Raw genomic sequence first — 21,007 nt, forward strand, 5'->3', positions numbered from 1 at the left:
TAAAGACATACTGGTTATTTATGATCACCACTTTCTTTTCCATAGATATTTATGTTCACTAGCTATCTTTTAAAAAATCCATTCTAGAATTTCCCAAGAATTTAAATCACCTTTACTGACCTGTACTTTACATATTTTTATTTTCTTCCTCTATTTTGTATTTTTTTTTGATAGTTGTCTTTCTGTAGGTTTGCAGTATGTTTTTCTTGAACAGTCTTTCAGAAATCATTGATGGTAGTTCAAGGATCATATCCACCATTTTTTTCAAGTGTCTGAGGATGTAGTTTATCTTAGACCAAGTGACTTGAATTAATCAAGGGCAGATAATGCTCTCTTATGCTAACTTTACATATAAACTGTTTAGTCATTTTTTGTCTGACCTTTTTATTTCAGATGTCATTTATAGAACCCTCTCTCACCAAAGAATTGAGCTGCTCTGCTTTCTGTTGTTATTTATCGTCTTTTCATACATCCTGAATTACTATTTCTTTGATTTTATTTTTTCTCCCAACATAACTTAAAAACGAAACAAAACCCTTTTGGTTTTGGTTGTCCTTAGTCCTCTTCACCAGTCTCAGCTCAATCTGAGCCATGGCACATAGGATATTCTTTTTTTTTTCCTGAGGCAACTGTGGTTAAGTGACTTGCCCAAGGCCATAGTAAGTGTCTGAGGCCATATTTGAACTCAGGTCTTCCTAACTACAGGGTTGGTGCTATCTACCTTGTCACCTTGCTGTCCTTTATGATACTATTCTTGCAAGATCATGCCTTGCTTTCTATTCATTCTGTTACATTCCCTTGTTTCCATGTTCTCTATATATCTTTTTAAAAATCTAAGTAAATTCTAAATTGATGTTTTCTTGTGATCTACGTTGTCTTCAGATTTTTTATTCCTTATTCAAATTATTTCCCTTTCTTTAGAATTCCTTGAAAAAGAAAAATAATGTTTAAAAAAGAAAAATACATAGAAGTATATTTTCACATGACTTCACATATGTAATGAGTATTATATTACTTACATTATCAATGGGTGGAGGAGGGGCTTCAGGGAGAGAGAATTTGGAACTCAAAATTTTAAAACTGAATGTTAAAGTTCAATTCTTAAGTTTCTCATCCCTTATGAGATGACTTTGCCTGTAGAATTTTAGTCCATGGTATCAACCCTTCAGCAAGCATTTAAGTGTTTAAGATTAGCCAGTGTGTAGATGTGGAGTATTGTGTTAAGGAACAGCAAGTAAGTTGAGTGTAGCTGAATCGTTTAGTATGTGTAGAGGAGTGTGAGAAGACCAGAAAGTTAGAAAGGAGCCAGTTTTTGAAGAACTTTAGGACCAAACAGTAGACTTTATATTTTACTATGGTTATAGTAGATGATCATTGAAGTTTACTGAATAAGGGTAAGTGGTCCAATCTATGCTTTTGAAAAATCACTTTAGCAGCTGTGTAGAAGATGGATGGAGATAAGGAGAGATTCAAAGCTGGCAGATCAATAAAAGGTTGTTGTAATAGTTGAGGCAAAACATGGCATGAACCGGAATTTGGGGTGTTGACTGTATGAATGGAGAAAGGGATATAAGAGAGGCAAAGCCTAAAACCTCAAGATTTGACAACTAGATGGATAAGAGTGGTGAAAACAAGTTGTTGGGGAGGATGCTAAGATTACAAACCCAGGTGCCTGGAAGGATGGTGATGTTCTCAATATTTTTTTTTTAAAGGAGTTTGGAAGAGAGGTGGGTGTGGGGGAAAAGTTAATGAGTTCTGTCTCAATTACATTAAGTTTGACATGCTTACAAGACATCTAGTTATAAAAGGCTATTTGTGATGAGAGCTTAGTACTCAGGAAAGGAGTTCAGGCTGCATGTATAGATCAATGAATCATTTGTATAGAGTGATACCCACAGTTTGGGAGGACAACAAGATAAGGGTTCAGTAAAAGAGACTGAGAAGGAGAAGTCAGGTAGGATAAGAATCGGAAGACCACAGTGTTGCAAAAACCAAAGAGGAGAGAACGTGTATGAGGAGATGGTCAACAGTGTCAAATAGTATAGAAAGGTGAAGGAGTATAGAGAAAAAGCAATTAGATTTGACAATTAAGAGATTACTGGTAACTTTGGAGAGAGCAGTTTCAAAAGACCACTCTCCTCCTCCTAGATAATCTCTTCCCTGAGTTTTCATATTCTCTCCTGATTCTCTTGTCTGGTTGCTCCTTCTCAGCCCCTTTTGCTGGATCATCACTAATATCCCAACTCTTAACTGTGAGTATACCTCATGGCTCTATCTCTCTATACTCTTACTTAAGGACCTCATCATGTCCTTTGGATTCAGTCATCATTTTTGTGCCAGTAATTTTCTCCATTCCTATACCACAAACTTAAATTTGGACGTTTCAAACAGAATGTCTCATATAGCTGTCAAATCCAGGATGTCAAAACAGACACATTGTTCTCCCCTACTTATATCCCTCTAAACCATCTGTCTTACAAACTTCTTTTCTGCCAAAGGCACAAACTATGCTTCCAGTCTCTTGGGTTTACAATCTCAGTTACCCTGGACTCCTCATTCTCACTTGCCCCACATTTTCAGTCAGTTGCCATTGTTATCAATTCTACTTCTACAGCAGCCCTGCATAAGTTTCCCTCTCTCCACTCACATGAATAGCTCAGGTCTTTATCAATTTTCTTCAGGCTAGACTACTGCAGTTGCTTCCAAATTGATCTCTCTGCTTCTAATATCTCTGTACAGTGACCAGAGTGTTTTCCTAAAACACTGGTCTGGTCATGTCATTCCCATAGCTCCCTATTTATTACCTGTAGGTTTAAATATAAACTCGTTTTTCTGATGTTTAAAGTCACAACCTGGACTCATCCTACCTTTCTAGACTTACTGTGTATCAGTTCCCTTCACGAACACTACGATATAAGCTTTTATTGTTCTTTACACATATCCCTTGAGTCCCTCATGCCTGGAATGCACTTGCCCTCATCTCTATCTTTTAGAATTATAGCTTACTCCCCCTGCCCCTAATGTTTTTCCTCAGGAATTATCTTGTTTCTATTTTATATATACCCATCTATGTGCATGTTGTCTCCCCAGCTAGATTGTGAGCGTCCTCAGTACCTAGCACAGTTCTTAGCTCGTAGTAGAGACTTCGTAAATGCTTGTTTATTGATTGTTTGATTTCCCTCTTTTTGGCAGAAAACTCCAAGAGACAGGTGGATAACTCAAGTCCACCATCATTACTATTTTTTTGTTGCCATGTCAGGCTTGTTTCTTCAAACTCCTCTTCTGTTTTCTTTATGTCTGTTTCCTTTTTATGTCTATGTGGTCTGATAGCAAAATGCCTTCTATACCTCTTTGTTTTCCCCCTAATGCTTTCCTACTCTTGTTTCTGGGTTTCTACACATGAATATACCTTTTAAATAAGCAATTCTGTTTCACTTTCCCCCTTTACCTGAGATCATATTGACCTTGTTACATTATGTCGTCTGATTCACCTTGCTTGTTGCATAAACTTGTGCATTGGAGTCTATGGTTTTTACTATGTACTCCTTTCTTGGATTTTGTCTTAAGTGAATTCTGGGAGTCTCAACTGCTGTTTTTCTTTACTTACTGTAGTTTCCCTTTATGGTATGTATATTGGTTGATAAGTGTAGGCAATTTTTCTCCCTCCTCCATTCTTTACTTTTAAAACCCTTTTGATAAATTTTTCAAGACTCTTGGCAAATGCATTCTTATTAGATTTTCTTGGTAAGTGTACTCCAGTGGAAGCCTGCCATGCTGTTCCTAGTCCAGAAATATACATGCCATTCCCAGATACCATCTTCTTGGCCAGTTTTTCACTTCCCCAAATTACTTTCATCCTCTGTCTCTCTGCCTTCAATAGGTAGCAAAGATGAAAAGATTACATTTGCCTCTGTAGTATTCAGATTCTTTTTCAAGACTGTAATCTTTGTCAGTGCTTACTAATTTTCTTCTGGCATATAGTTTGTGTTTATATGAACCACCAGAAGCGGATAATAGTTATCCATTTGACTAATTCTTGAGTTCTCTATGTTGAGTGTATATTCCCTGGGAAAGAAAGAGTCTTTTTTTTTTTTAAAGCAGTTGGGGTTAAGTAACTTGCTCAAGGTTACACGGCCAGTTATTTTGTGTGGGTGCCAAGTATCTGCGGCAGGAACAGATCCCGGGTCTCCCGATGCCAGGGCCAGCGCTCTTACTCACTGCGCCACCTGGCCACCCCTAGAAACAGTCTATATTTAATAGTCTTAACAGATTAAATTAGCCTGGGTCTGGACCTCAAGAAACATATTTATTGTGGCACCCAGCTCTAACTACAGGGTTTATTAATAAATACTGTACAAATCATTGAAGGAGTACTCCCAGAGAATAGATACATGCTTCTGCCTAAGACATAGTGGTAGTGAGAAACATATCTGCATACTGTAATTCAGGCAATCAGGTTTAATCAATCACATTTTGGAGTGACCCAGAGCAAGAATACTTCCAGTACTTTTGAATAAACCAATGATGAGTATGATGAAAACAATAGAATTCCTTTAGTGTCAAAGGTTGTATTCATGTTCTGAAATCATTCTTGCTATTTCTAGCTACATAATTCCCTTTTAGAATATGGGACCTGGTCTAATGAACTAGAATAATAGATTGAGCCATAATATATGGTAGTGTATTTTTTTAAAATAGAAAAATATAAAAGCCAAATTTAGAGCATCTTTTTGTAAATTTAATTAAAACATGAACTGTCTTTTAAAAAGTAAATATGTTCTTTGATTACTTATTACAGAGTATAGAAGTTAGTTTTATTATCCTCTAGCACTTTAAAATTTCACATTAACCCATATCTTTATGTTAAAATGCTATATATTAAGAAACTAAATTTATTTAAGCATGTTTTCATGCTTAAAATACTATTAAAGGGTATTGATTTTTTCTTTAAAATAAATCAAACATGTTATACCTTGTTATATTATTATTACCTGTGTTTATGTGGAAATCTTCCTTTCTTGGGAAAAAAAGTATGGGAAAAATATTTAGTCTTTGGTTTCAATAAGAGAATAACATCATCTTAATGATTATTTTTGCTAATGTTTTAGGTTTTGCTTATCCAGGAGTCAAAATGGGATTTACCACATTTATTACAGTTGCCTGAGAACTATAATACCATCTTTCAGTACTACCACAGAAAAACCTGCAGTGTCTGCACTAAAGTTCCTAAAGATCCTGCTGTTTGCCTTGTTTGTGGTACTTTTGTCTGCCTGAAGGGACTTTGCTGCAAACAACAAAGTTACTGCGAGTGTGTGCTGGTAAGATACAACAAAAGACCTAACATTTTTGAAAAGAAAGTTTTAATTATCCACGTTTAAGTGAGTGACTTAAGCTCAGCTACCTAGAGAACCCTTCTTAGAGCAAGGATTCTTAATCTTTTCTATGTCATTGACTCCTTTGGCAGTTTGGTGAGATCTGTAGACATTTTCTTATGATAATATTTTTAAATGCATAAAAAAATGCATAGGATTACAAATGAAACCAATTATGCCGAAATACATTTATCAGAATTTTTTTTTTTTTTTGCTTTTTGGAGGGCAATTGGGCAGAATTTTTTTTAAGTTCACAGACCCTAGGTTAAGAATCCCTGACTTAGAGAGAAAGGATATAGCTTTCTTTCTTTATCCAAAGGGAGGACAGAAAAATATCACTTGAGGATAAAGCTGAGTAGAATATCCTTAAGATTATGTTAGTTTATCTTCACACTTCCCCTTTCATATTTCACACCATTTAATGATAAATTATGTTGATCATGCGTTTGCATGGTACCATATGTTTGCATAGTTCTAATGTAGTTTTTTACTTCTTATATCCCAAATACACTTTGATAAAAATGCCATATAATGTAACAAAATCTTAACATGAGGATTGTGTATTCAATTGATACTATTAAACCTTTCTTTAAAAAAAAATGCTCCTTAATGACTGGACTCCTATATTTGGAAGACATTTGAATAGTTAATTCTTGACTTTATTATGAAATTGTTAATCCATTAATGGGATTTTTAAAAATATAATTTATTTTTTTAGCATTCTCAGAACTGTGGTGCCGGAACAGGAATATTCCTTTTGATCAATGCATCAGTAATCATCATTATTCGAGGCCATCGTTTCTGCCTCTGGGGTTCTGTCTATCTGGATGCACATGGTGAAGAAGACAGGGATCTTAGGTAAGATGCTAAGGTGGTCAGGACTGTACAGAGATCATTCTGAAATAGCATCAGGCCAGGTGTAAGAATTTGAGGTGAAATTGTTGACATGGGAAAATTATGTTAAATAAGTGTCCCTCTATTAGTTCTAACTTTATCCCATTTCATAATAAGGATTTCTGAAGATACTGATTTGTTTGTAACTTGAGTTTTGTGAGATTTTCCCCCCATAAGCATGCAGTCCCCATGTACCAGAAAACATAAAGCAAACAAAAAAAACCCTATATAACGTGATTATTGCAAGGAATTAGCTCAAACAGAAATGACAAACTAAATTTCTCTGGATTAATTGTATTAATGTTCACTTTTCTTTCTAGACGTGGCAAGCCTCTCTACATTTGCAAGGAAAGATACAAAGTTCTTGAACAGCAATGGGTTTCTCATACTTTTGATCACATCAATAAAAGATGGGGTCCACATTATAATGGGCTATAAATCATCTATTACCTGCAGCTTCACACCATATCATCCATCACCTTTACTAAGAATCCAGCTTTACAAAGATAAGCTTTAACTTAATTTGGGGGATTAACTCACTGGAAAAATTGAAACCATGCCATTTTTTAAGCCTTTCAATAATTAGGTGCTGTTGATACTACATTAATGGTACTATAACTTAAAAAAAAATCTTTGGGAGGGCATGAAAAGTTTAATTTCCTTGGTACTCATGCTTTTTGTTTATTCCACAATTGATAAGAAGCACAAGTTGTTCTCAGAATTATTTAAAAGTGAGATCTCCCAACAATGCGATGAAATATTTCTTTGATATTTTGAGTGGATTTGAGTTACTGCAGGTTTACTGCTTCACATCCTTTGTGTTTAATTTGCATCTGCTAAACATATTGCATCATTTTTTCTTTCCATTTCTTGTGTTGATTTGAGATTTTTGCTTGCTACATATGTAATTAGACAACAATTGTAAAACATGATTTATGTGAGATATTGTATAGTAAAAGTTGGTCTAACAGTAGAACTTAAAAAAAATCCGCTTATTGTGAGAGGTCTGTTAAAAGCTTTCAGACTTTGCGAAAACCTAACTCATTCTCAGGAATTTCATAAATATTATCCCCAGGTAAATAAATAAAATAGCTGTAAAATAATTAGATTGTTACTGTTAATGTAATACAGTATACTCTTTTTTTTTTTGGCTCCTTCAAAAAACAAAATTTACCATTACAATTGGGTGAATTACTAGTGGTAGTAATATATAGATTTTACTATATATACAAATTTTCTAAGACTGTACAACATGACAGATTCTAATTACAACCATGCATGCCTGCCTTTCATTATCAACCCAGATATGTTGTTTGAGTGATTGAATTGGAAATATGCAGACTGCCCTAAAAAATGAAACATGATTTTGGATCTTTCCTGTCAACTCAAGAGATTCATCTGTATTGTATTTGTGCAGAGTAATCACTGATTTTTCTGCTTGATTTCCTTTAAAAAGAAAAAAAAGCTCAACAGAAGTGGCCCTGGTTTGAATGACTGCATCTGTATTCTTCTTGGAAGAATGCTGGAGAAAACAGCTTATGTTTATAGTGTTTTTAACTCAGCAAGAATAAAAAAGATTGAGCTTTAATCTGCTGTCTATGTAAGAGGGGGGAATATGGACAAAAAATGCTATCAAACAATTTTTCAAATGATCCAGACATTGGTTGATTATTTCATATAAAATGTTGTCAAAACAATTCCTGGTACATTTGACTTTCATAGCTTGTTCTGTAAAATAAAATTTTTACATGTCAAATAAAAGACAAAAACATCTAGTGATAAAACATATAAAAATAAAAGCAGATCCATGTTCTAAGATCTAATTGAATGATGTCATGTCAAAATGATAAAAATGACAGTCTAGCATCCAAATAAAGAAAATTGAACAGTGCATTTTCCAAACAGGTCCAAAGCAGTTGGGATTTGACCATGAGATCTACAATAGAATACATGGTAATGGCTTGCTATTTTTATATAAATTTCCAAAATATTAACATAACTTTCTGTAAGACTAGAATGATTCTATTTCACTAACTGAATAGCTATGTGTTTTCCAACATGTTGCTACTTTTTTTAATACTGTACCATAAGTTCAGCCTGTGATATTTTTTTTTCCATTGGTCGTTATGGATACCAGGCCATTTTGTAAAGTGTGATTGATGAGCAAAATGTTAATTTACATCTCCAGTATGATACCATTACAGGACTCATGAACTTGAATAATTCTATAGTTTGAAACTCTGATGCTCTATTTACAAGGTATAATGTATCCAGAATTTGATTATCACATATTTAAAATGGAATGTTTTATGGTTGTGCATATGGATGTGAAGTGAAAATATTAGCCTTAACTTTAAAAATCTGGGTATTTGATAGTGTTTATTTTGATATTGGTGAATTAGTCACCAGTAAATTTTGAAAAAAGCACTTGGTTGAAAATTGTACTTGAATACATACATGCATGCTGCTAAACTATAAACTTTGATTTTCCCCATAACTTTTATAAGCCCAATTTATAAGCCCACTTTGAAAAATAACAGGTCCAAGTTAGAGTGATGTGTGTGTATATTATTATTAAAAAAATGTACTGGTGTGGTATCTTGTATGAATGATCATTTAAGTACAGTACATTACTGTAGATGCTAAATCAATATTTATAATTAATCAGAAAATACAAAACTAAGAATAATCAACATTGTAAAATATGTTAATAAAAACCTACTGTCATTCTGTGTGAGAATTTTTTTAAACTTACCCATGTTTATATGTCATTGCATTTCATTGTAGTTGTCATTCGCAGGCTTTGTTTTTCCATGTCTTTTATTTGCCTAACAGGAAGCCTAATGCCTTTGCTCAGAAAAACTAACCTGATAGTTCTATACCAGTATGTTCTGTACTCAAATTAGTACTCAAATGAATGTCATCTGAAATTGTGCTTTGTTTTGTCTTAAAACTATTTCTTCCAACTGCCCTGCTTATGGCCACCCTACAACACACTTACAAGTTGTTATTTGAGTTTTCTACTATCATCCAGTTGGTTTGGACCATTAGTATTGTTATAGCAAGTTCTGCTTCAGTGCTGCTTGAGTCATTATAGATTGACTCAGTATTGAGACTTTTTGGGTGATCCTGTGCTGATGTAACAGCACAAAGGGCTGTACAGGAGTTTATTGATGTGTATCACTTATGAAAGAACACTGATAAAATGCTTGGATCAAAAACTTGGAGGCAGTAGCCACATACTAGGCTGAACATTTGAAGGTTCTGTGCCTCATTGCACCAAGGCCTAAAGCTGCTCTACAGGGCCTCAGGCAAAGCACTTATCTTAGAGGCTACTAAACCAAATGCTACTAGGACTAAGGGGGCACTTAACTTGACAAAGAGCTGAATATCTTCTCTGTGTGAGAGATTTTCTAGGTGTTCTTGACTGCTCACAGAAGTGACTTTATGTATGAATCCAGTCATGTCTCTGGGAACCAGATTCTGGTATTTACTGGCCCAGACCTCAGACATTATCTGTCATCTCCACTACACAGATCCAGGATGCTTAAAACTGGCACCAGTGAAGCTCTTCATCTGCATCCAACCCTGGAGGTTGGGATTCCAATCACCTAATTAGCCCTTATGAGTAACAGATATCCACTTCCTTGTTTCCCAGTTCTATTGAGTGAGAGTCACAGTGTCCCAAGGCAAAACAAAAACAAAATCCCAAACCCCTTCCCCTGCTATATCTCTCTATATACACTCCCCATTCCCTTTCATCCTCTGCCTCCTTTTCCATTTTGTATTCTGGAATCCTTGCTCAATGTAAAATTTTCCTTTATCCCAAACCCTTTTTAAACTTTATACTTTACATCTTGCACTTGTAGAAATTTGGTTTTCTCTGCTATGGAAGACACTATATCTCTAATAAGTTGCTCTAGTTCTGATTGCTCATTATCTCATACCCCAAAATATATTGACCCATAAAGAGGATTCTGCTCCATACTTCTTTTCTGCTACTACTTTCTCTTCTCCCTTCTGCCACCATTACTTAGCAACCTTTCCTTCTTTGAAGTTCACTCCACTTGTCTCTCACACAGTTGAGGTCCTTATGGCTGAAATCTACCAGTTCCTAGATTACCCTCCCATCTTTCTTAAGGAATCCATTCCCCTTTTTCTTTTAATTAACTAACTTATTTATAATATTCATTTAAAAAAAATTTTGAGTTCCAAAATCCCTCCTTCCCATCCCTTCTCCCACCCATTGAGAAGGCAAGTAATATGGTATCAGTTATACATGTGAAGTCATGCAAAACATTTCTATAACTGTATTGTGAAAAAAAATTAAGTGAAAACTAGTATCCTTCAATCTGCACTCAAACTTTTATCAGTTCTCTCTCTGGAAGTAAATAGCATTTTTCATGAAGTGTCCTTTGGAATTGTCTTAGATCATTGTCTTCACTGTCTTTCACAGTTTTCACAATATTGCTGTTCCTGTGTACAGTGTTCTCCTGGTTCTTTTCACTTCACTTTGTATTAGTTCATGTAACTTAACCAGGTTTTTCTGAAACCAACCCCCCTCATCATTTCTTATAGAAGAATTGTATAACATCTCAATCATATGTCACAGCTTGTTCAGCCATTCCCCAATTGATGTGCATCCTGTCAATCTCCAATTCTTTGCCACCACAAAAATATGTAATATACAAAATACAGAATAGGTACTTTGTACATGTGGGTCCCTTTCCCTTTTCTTTGATCTCTTTGGGATATAGAACTAGTTGTGGTTTTGCTGGGTTATGGTTTTATAGCCCAAATTGTTCTCCAGAATGGTTGGACTAGTTAACAACTCCATCAAAAATACATTAATGTCCCTATTTTTCCACATCCTCTTCAGCATTTATCATTTTCCTTTTCAGTCATGTTAGCCAATCTTGATAGGTGCAAGGCGGTACCTCAGAGTTGTTTTAATTTGCATTTCTTTATTCAGTAGTGATTTAGGTAATTGTTTCATGTGACTGTTCATAGCTTTGATTTCTTCTTCTTAAAACTTCTTCATATCCTTTGACCATTTATCAATTGGGGAACGACTCTTATTTTTATAAATTTTACTCAGTTCCCTATATATTTGAGAAATGAGGCCGTTGGCAGAAAAACTTGTTATAAAAATGTTCCCCCAGTTTCCTACTTACCTTCTAATTCTGGCTGCATTGGTTTTGTTTGGGAAAACCCTTTTTAATTTCATGTAATCAAAATCATCCATTTTACTTCCTGTGGTCCTCTCTAGTTTTTGTTGGGTCATAAACTCTTTCTTTCTCCATAGATTTGACAAGTAAATTTTTCCATGCTCTCCTCAACCTTCATGTCTTGATAGATCATTTACCCATTTTTTACCTCATTTTGGTATATGGTATGAGACGTTGGTTTATGCCAATTTCTGCCAAATTGCTTCCCAGTTTTCCCAGAAAGTTTTGTCAAACAGTAAATTCTTGCCCCCCAAACTTGAATCTTTTGAGTTTGTCAAACACTATCCTACAACTTTACTAAAGTTGTTACACTTTTTTAGTTGATTTTTAAGGTTTCTCTAAGTATTCCATCTGCAAAGAGTGATAGTTTTATTTCCTCATTCCATATTTTTTTCAGTGTCTTTTTTTTTGTCTTATGGCTATAGCTAGTATTTCTGTTACAATATTGAATAATAGTGGTGATAATGGACATCCTTGTTTCACTCCTGCTCTTATTAGGAAGGTTTCTAAATTATTATGAGCTACTGTTGTGTATAGTGCACCTAATCTATTCTGATTGTTTTGATGATTACTGCTTTGTAATGCAATTTGAAATCTGGTACTGCTAGGCTGCCTTCACTTTTTTTTTTTTATTAATTTTATGTTCTTGACCTTTTGTTCTTCAGGATAAATTTTGTTATTTTTTTTCTAACACCATAAAATAATTCCTTGGTAGTTTGATTGGCATGGCACAGAATAAGTAAATTAACCTGAGAAGAACTGTCATTTTTATTTTATTGGCTCAGCCTTCTTATGAGCAATTAGTATTTCTCTAATTGTTTAGACCTATTTTATTTGTGTGAAAAGTGTTTCGTAATTGTGTTCATATACTCCCTGGGTTTGTCTTGTTGGGTAGACTACCAAGTATTTTGTATTATCTGCACTTTTTTTTTTTTTTGCCTTTTGGAGAGCAATTGGGGTTAAGTAACTTGCCCAAGGTTACACGGCTAGTTTTTTGTGTGTGTTAAGTGTCTGAGGCTGGAACTGAACTTGGGTCCTTCTGACTCCAGGGCTGGCACTTTACTCACTGAGCCACCTAGCCACCCCTTATCTGCACTTATTTTAAATGGAATTTCTCTTTCTGTCTCTTCTTGTTGGGTTTTGTTGGTAGTATATAGAAATTCCTATGTAGGTTTATTTTATATCCTGCAGCTTTGCTCAAAATGTTAGTTGTTCCAACTAGTTTTTTAGTTGATTTGTCTAGAGTTCTTTAAGTATACCATCATACCATCTGCAGAGAATGATAGTCTTGTTTCCTCATTTCCTATTTTTATTCTTCCATTTTTTTTTGTTTTTTTGATCTTAAGAGTATAACTAGCATTTCTAATACAATATTGAATAACGGTGATGGACATCCTTAATTCACCACTGATCTTATTGGGAAGGTTCCTGATTTCTCCCCATTACAGATAAAGCTTACCCTTGGGTTTAGATAGCCTACTTATATTTTTAAGACTCCATTTATTCCTGGGCTTTCTACTATTTTTAAAAAATATTTTAAAATATTATGGGTGTGGTGCTGAGTGTCTGAGCCCAGGATTCGATCTCCAGGTCATCCCAACACTGGAGCTGGTGCTCTTACTCGAGCCACCTGGCTGCCCCTCTACCATTTTTAATAGTAGTGGATGTTGTATGAGTCTATTTCCTTATCTTCCTTAACTTTCTCTTTGTTCAACTCAAAATTCTGTTTTGATGTCTCTTTAACACACTTGCTTTTCAGTTCCTTAACTCCATAACCTACTTTACTCTGTCCATCAGGGATGATCATATCTTAGAATTCACCATCTCTTCATAATTGCCACTGTCTTTATTTTTAACTTTGAAACTCTCCTCTTTGATTATTAATTCCTGTCCTTTGATTTCTACTTCTCATTCCTAAACCTACTTGCTTTTGCCAGAAGTTCCAGTTCTTCTATACCTCTTTCCTTATTTCTTAGTCCTTTACCCTTGTTCTGTTCTGAATTTTCTTTCATTACCTTGGCCCTATACTTAACAAATTCATCCTTGACACTGTTGACTTCTTGTTATTCCTGCTATTTAAATTCAGCCCATCCTAAGTACCCCATATCACCACCTCCACCTCTTTTTTTCTCCATTCCTGTTATGTAATCCTTTGGTTGAGCCTATCCTACTCCCTTCCACAGCTGTTTCAAACTTTTTCTCCTCAAGAGAAACCATCCTACTTGACCAAAGAAATCAAGCCCATCCAATATAATCATTCTTAACTTCCCAACATGACAGCTCAAAACTCAAACTTTCATGTATGCTATTTTTCTATAGTCTCTTGAGAAACAAATGACCTTCCTCCTTGCCAAGGCTAGCCCTTCCACCTGTGCTTTGAGCCTGTCTTCTTCAAGAGCTTTTCCTTCAATTTTTACTCTCCTCTTAGTATCTCCTTCCCATTGCCTACAAATTTGCTCTTGACAGCCATATCCTTTAAAAACCATCACTTGACTATGTCAACCCCTCAAGCTACTATATTTCTCCTTCCTTTCATTACCAAACTCCTATAAGGAATTAGCTAAATTCATATATATTTCTTCTTCACTATTCACCCCATTGCTAGCTGACTTCTAACCTCACCACTTTACTGAAACTACTCACTGCAAAGTTACAAATGGTCTCATGCCCATTAAACTTAATGACTTTTTTTCTTAGTCCTCAGCTTATTTGACTCTTTTGAAACCTGACACTGCCCATGCCTCCTCTTAGAAAGTCATTTAATGTTTGGCTTCTGTGACACTTTTTTTTCCTCCTCTTACTACTTTTTAAACTCAGTCTTCTTTGTTGGATGACCATCCATTTTCCAGCCCCTTTGCTTATGTGTCCCCGAGGGCCATATCCTGGGCCATGGCCATACTCTTTCTACACTCTTCATTTAGGTTCTCCTTTCGGCTTAATCATCACTTCTACACGAATGATTCCCAAATCCATATATCTAGTCAGAATCTTTTTCTTGAACACATCCCACATCAAGAAATGTCTCCTGGATATCTTATTCTGGATATCCTATATTCATTTTTCAAACTCAATATGGCCAAAATGAGCCTCATTTTTTCTTTGCCCTAAACATGCCCTTCTTCCACAGTCCCTATTTCTGTTATGGTCACTGTCATCTTGAGCAGCAGTAGCCATCTTCCAGAGCTGTCTTTGACTGCTGGCATTTTTCCCCCTTTCACAAAAGGTGTGTGTGGTGTGTATGTGTGTGTGTGTGTGTGTGTTAGCTCTCAACATATTTAGAATTATTTGACTCAACATAGGATTATTTGATTTACTGTCAGCTTTATTTGTTAAATCTATTGGCATACAAAAGTTCCTCAGGTAGGGTCCTTTTTTCCATTCTCACTTGCTGCCCCCTCAGTGACATTTCTCCCAGACTCCCTTGATAGATTAGGATGAACGAATTCCTTTAACATTCCACCATACCTGTGGCAACTAGCAAGAGGGCTATGCATATTACCCTTAGTCTTTGATGAGCCTTCAGTAAAGACATAATACTAAGAAGGATAAAGAACTGATAACTTTTTCCCTCCATTATTACCTTATTCGCATGGTTAAGTCCAGCAACCAGAGGGGGAAACATGGTGGAGGATGTTTAGATAAAGATGAACAGAAACAGTATTTTATTGGAGTATACCAGAGACTACTTGGAAAGAAGGAATAGATGAGTTTGGGAGACAGATCATAAACCTGCACAGAAGTAGTAATAAGAAACTTCAATTATCCACATGTTTACTGGAGTTCTTTCGCTGTTAAAAATGGAGTAGCTAATAATTTCCTGGATTACTTTGACAATTCCATTTTTTCAAAGGAGAGGACCTACCATCCTGACCCTAATTCTTACCAACAGTGAGGTATTTGTGGAAATGATGGGAACCCTAGGTGGGAGGGACGATTATGTTTATGATTGTCATAGAGGAGAGGAAACCTGAATATAATCCAACCTGTAGGTTATATTTGGAAACAATAGATTTCAAGGGGTTTAAAGAAAGAATAGCTAAGATTCGTGAGATAAAATTCTACAGTGGATGTCATCCCAGAAGGCATGGAGAAGACTCAAGAGTGCAATTCTGAAGACAAAGAGAAATTCTGTGGCATAAGAAAAGAAGTGAGGATGATTTAAAGAGATGGAACAAATGCATGGCTGCATTGAACAATTTTTTTTTAAAAGACATGTAAGATGGAAGCACAAGCAAGTAATAGGATAAAGAAGAAAATGTATCATGGTCTTGTAAGAATAGTTTCAGGAAGAGCATCAGAATAAAGCTAAAAAGTAAAGCTAAGGACAACAAAAGGATTTTTTTTAAGCTATAGGGGGAAACATCAAAAAAGAATCATAGTGGATGTTACAGTAAGGGTTGACAGAGTGGAGCTACTTGGCATATACTTTCTCTGCTAAGTAGAATTATATTTAGACTGGAAAAGGATAGCACAAAAATAATAAGAAATTGAAACCCAAGATGGAATTGTGAACATGGTAAGAGAGCATCTAGATTTCCTTAATGATTTCAAGTCACTAGCCTTGGATGAACTACATCCTTGAAACAAGAATGAATTGATTAATGTCATTCCTGAAGCCATCTTGGACCTTTAAAAGGTTGTGGAACTTGGAAGAGGTACCACAGAATTGAAGGGCAAATGTCCTGTTTTTCAAAAAATGGAAGATAGAGACTGCAAACTATAGAATAGTGACTTTAATCTCTGGCAAAATTCCTAAACATACTATTTTTTTTTTTAAAGCATTTGGGGTTAAGTAACTTGCTCAAGGTTACACGGCCAGTTATTTTTGTGTGGGTGCCGAGTATCTGAGGCTGGAACCGATCCCAGGTCTCCCAACGCTGGAGCCAACACTCTTACTGCACCACCTGGCCGCCCCTAAGCAATTGGGGTTAAGTAACTTGCTCAAGGTTACATGGCCAGTTATTTTTGTGTGGGTGTCAAGTATCTGAGCCCGGAACCAATCCCAGGTCTCCCAACTCTGGGGCCGGGGCTCTTACTCACTGCGCCACTTGGCCGCCCCTGATTTTTTTTTTTTTTTGCTTTTTGGAGGGCAATTGGTGTTAAGTGACTTGCCCAAGGTCACACGGCTAGTTTTTTGTTAAGTGTCTGAGGCTGGATCCGAACCTAGGTCCTCCTGATTCCAGGGCCAGTGCTCTATTCACTTCACCACCACGCCTCCCCCCCACCCCCCAAAACATACTATTAAAGGAATTGTTAGTGAATGCCTAGAAAAGGAAGCATCGATGATTTTGTCAGTAACAGGTTATAGCAGACTAACCACATTTCCTTTTTGGAAATAAAATGACAAAACCGGGTAATCAGGTGATTGCTAGTTTATTTAAATTTTTAGCACAGCATTTAGCAAAGTTTCTCATTGTATTTTGGGGGCAAATATGCAGAAATGTAGGCTAGGTGATAGTACAATTAGGATTTGTTACAGAGGAGAGGAAAACAGTATATACAATCCAACATGTATGTTATATATGGGAATAATAGATTTCAAGGATTTGGATTGTTAGAATGACCAAATTAATGGTTTTGTGTTACTGGGAGAAGCCCTGGGATCTGTATTTGGCTCTGTGCTTTTTCACATTTTTAACTGACCTGGCTAAAAGCCCAGATCATATACCTATTAAATTTAGAGATGAAAGGTAGGAGAGATAGTGAACATGTTTGATTACAGAGACAGGATCTCAAAAGATATCAACAATCTAGAATGTTGAAACAAATCTAATAAGATGAAATTGAATGACATTAAATATAAACTCATGTTTGGGTTCAAAATTTTGCAAATACAAAGTAGAGGAACTGTGGCTAGATTGGTATATATATATATATTAAATGGGACTTTTTGTGAATTATTCAGCAGCCAAAAAATGTGATCTTGGGTTGCATTAAGAAAGGCAGTGTCCTGGATTAGGGAAGTGACAATCCCACTCTGTCCCTAATCAAGCCACATCTGGAAAATTGTATTCATTTTTGGTGTTAAATTTTGGAAGACCATTGACAAGCTAGCAGCATGGCATAGGGTACAGAGAAATGGCCTTAGAATCAGATTCAGGTCCTGTCTTCAATGCAAGTTGTGTGACCCCATACAAATCATTTAACTTCCCAGTACTCCCATTCAACACTGAAGAGTGAAAGTTATAGGGTGCCAATGTACATTAGTAGGAGAATTTTCACAGTGAGAGTTCCCCACAGATATGAAATAATAGGTACAGAAAGACAAAAAGTTGACCAGTTTTAGAACATACAATGAAATGCACCGAAGATGCTAAAAAAGACTTATACGGATCAGATGAAGGAACTGTCAATGTTCAGTTGGGAAGAGAGAATACTTTGGGTGTATGTGTAGGGAGGGACATATTTGAAGGGATATCAGGTAGAAAGGGTATTACAATTACTTTAGTTGGAAGGAAAAACGAAGAGAAATGGATAGAGGTTGCAGAGGCAGAATTAGATTTGATGCAATTGATAAATGGAATGAACTGTCTCAGTGATGCATAGATTCCTACTCACTAGAGATCTTTATGCAAAAACAATTGAATGATAACCCCTTGTCAGGAATGCTGTATAGTGAATTGTTATTTGGGTACAAGTTGAATGAGAAGACCTCTGAGATTATGTGATGCTGTTTGATTTTCTTCACATTCTAGTCAAAATTAATTTCTCAGGTTCTCTGATAGGGTATGTTTTTGTCCAATTAGTCTGAACTGTAATTGTTTCCATGATCTGATATGCTTTGGTCTCTGCTAATGAATTTTCAAATGACAGAAACCAATGAAGGCTCTTGTTTTTAAGAATTTTGAAACTGTGCTTTAATTTTTCAAGAATTTGTAATGTCCCTAATGATACTGATTGTAGTCACTTGCTAATGGTGTCCCCAAAAATTAGTCTGGGCATTTGGACAACAGATATTGGCTTCCACTAACAATGTACAAAAAGCTTTCTTTTCATTGCTTCTGACCCTTTTAAGATGACTCTTTTACTTTTCATCACTTTTATGTAATTTTAAAATTAGATGTGTGTATTCATATTCTACTGACAGTGTAGTCAAGGCCTAGAAGAATTGTTTGTTTTTTAATTACATAGTGTGGCATTGTCTCACAATCACATTAAGTAAAATGTAAAAAAAGTTAGATGTCTTGTGAACAGTGCTTAGAAAAATTATTTTAAACAACTTACAAGATTCAGTTTTAAATTACTATAGATTTTTTCCATATTTAATATAAATACCTTTGAATCATTAATATCACTTAATTTACATTGGTATTTGTGCTTCTTGCTATTACTTTGAAGTTTTAGTCTACAAACTTAGCACTCCAAAAGATGCTATTTATATTGAGGACTGTGACTCCAATTTGGCAAAGTAGCTCTCAAGTAGAGACATTGGTCTCAGGGTTCAAACAAGTGGGTTTTCATAGACATGGCTAACTGAAAAAAACAAAACAAAACAGATTAATACACTTTTCCATTCAATTGACCTTTTTTTTCTACAAAAAGGGGACATAAAACAACTAAATGTAACATTAAGAGAAAATGCACAGAAAAAAATTTAAAGTGATGCTGTCTATGATTACCTGTCTGTGATTAGATCTCTATTTCTCAAATGTTAAACTGTTCTCATTCTTTAATTAGGCTAATCCTAATTTTTTAAAAAGTAGAATATACTTTTCTAATTCAACACAAACATACCTCACTTGTCCTATCCAAATCTTACTGGGCTTTATTCATAGTTTGAGAACCATTGATCATATTCTAATCAAAAGTCTTTACAGGGTTCCATTTAACTTTTTCTTTTTGTTGTTACACACTATGCAGGTACAGTTGCCTCAGATTCAGGAAACAATGGAGGTAAATTGGATCCATTCATAGCTGCACCGCATCCAGACTGTCTCAGAGAAGGGAGAGAAGAAGGCTAGCTCCATATTTAGGAGCTTAAAACACCATGTTCACACACCCCATTCACCAAGTATGACAAATTATAAGGTCTCTTTTCTCAAGCTCTACTCTTCCTGTAATAGGTCCATTATATCTATTTTTTCTATTTCCCAATATCTTTTGAAGACATTACTATCCTTACAGTAGTAACTCACCCAGAGTTACAACCTTAGACATCCTTGACTTTCCCTCTCTCCTACCTTCTTATATGCAATAAATTTGCCAAGGTTTATTGATTTTACCTACACAACCTTCCTTCCTTTCATTCCCCTCTCTTCATTAACAGCCTACTTCATGCCCTAATCCCCTCTCACTAGGACTATTGTAACATCCTTCTAATTGGTCTCTGCTCCTCATCTCTTCTCTCTCCAATTTATTCTCTCTACAGTTGCCAAATTGATTTTCTTGAAATATGTATCCGATTATGTCACTGTCCTCTTGAAAAAAAATCAATTGCTCTTTTTATCTAGCATAAAATACAAAATCCTTTAGCATTTGAAAACCTCCATAACCTAGATTCCACCTGCTCTTTGAACCTTTTATCATATTATTCCCCCTTCATTTATGCTATATTCTAGCCTAACTGTTCACAACATCCCCCCTTCTGTCTTATGCCTAAAATGCTCTTATAACTTCTGTCTCCTAAAATTTGTGGTTTCCTTTAAGATTTAGCTCAAGGGCCATAGCTTGGACAAGAGCTTTCCTGACTCTTCAGTGTTTTCTTCCTCCAGAAATTACTTTGTTTTTATTTATCTGTGTGCATGTTGTAATCCTTCAAAAGAAATGAAAGATAGAATAATTCACTTGCAATGCACTTGAATTTAATCGAATCGCTAGCACTGTCTATTTTTTCCTTTCTATTTGCTTCCAGATTCTATTGTTCCCTAACTAATTAGAATTATATAGTCATACTCCTTTGTGTTGGTCATACTGTGGTTGTTCATACTGTGCTTGAAGACATATCTGTGAAGTATACGACCTACCTTTCCACCTCAGTTCATTCACCAGCTCAAACTGCCTAAATGACAACATGCCTTTTTTATCTTGTACTCCCTTCCATTGAGACATTGAAAACTACCAGCTACCTCATACCTCCAGTCCTACCCCAGCAGAGCCAGGGGAACAAACAGGAAAACCCTTTAATTTCCCAGTAATTTATGATAGGGATTGCCTCATTTGTCTTCCTACCAGCAGAAAGATGGTCCCAACAGAAGGGTAGCTTGGAGTCCAGTCTGCAGCAGAAGAAAGACCTTGAGAAGTATCCAGGCATCCTGTACCTGAACCACATGAGGTGACAAGACCAAATAATTCCTGCATGAGGTATAGGCTAGTCTTAGCCACTACACTCAGGACCAAGCAGAGGCTGCTTTTTACCATCTAGGAGAACAGGAATGAAATTTGACCCAAGCACAAGCTCTCAGCCCAGGCACCAAGGCTCCTGATATGAGCAAATCAAAGAAAATGCAAACACAGTGAAGAAATACCTTGGATTAAGATGCTCAAGGAACATAGCCAGAAGACTAGAATAACTTT

General features: G+C 35.7%; 1 protein-coding gene across 3 annotated transcripts in view; it reads left to right on the forward strand.

The window, feature by feature from the left end:
* The window catches only part of UBR3 (ubiquitin protein ligase E3 component n-recognin 3), a 330,855-nt gene extending 321,859 nt beyond the window's left edge, over positions 1 to 8,996 (forward strand). For all 3 annotated transcript variants that reach the window (XM_069080034.1, XM_069080036.1, XM_069080035.1), the window contains exons 37-39: positions 5,109 to 5,318; positions 6,091 to 6,230; positions 6,587 to 8,996. In XM_069080034.1, coding sequence (XP_068936135.1) covers positions 5,109 to 5,318; positions 6,091 to 6,230; positions 6,587 to 6,704 — 468 coding nt within the window. In that variant the 3' untranslated portion in view covers positions 6,705 to 8,996. The remainder of the gene's footprint in view (positions 1 to 5,108; positions 5,319 to 6,090; positions 6,231 to 6,586) is intronic.
* Positions 8,997 to 21,007: the final 12,011 nt, after the last annotated feature.

Source organism: Petaurus breviceps, unplaced genomic scaffold, assembly GCF_028583685.1.
Source record: "Petaurus breviceps papuanus isolate PSGF00001 unplaced genomic scaffold, PetGlider_PUasm1.0 91133, whole genome shotgun sequence".
Lineage (NCBI taxonomy): Eukaryota > Metazoa > Chordata > Mammalia > Diprotodontia > Petauridae > Petaurus > Petaurus breviceps.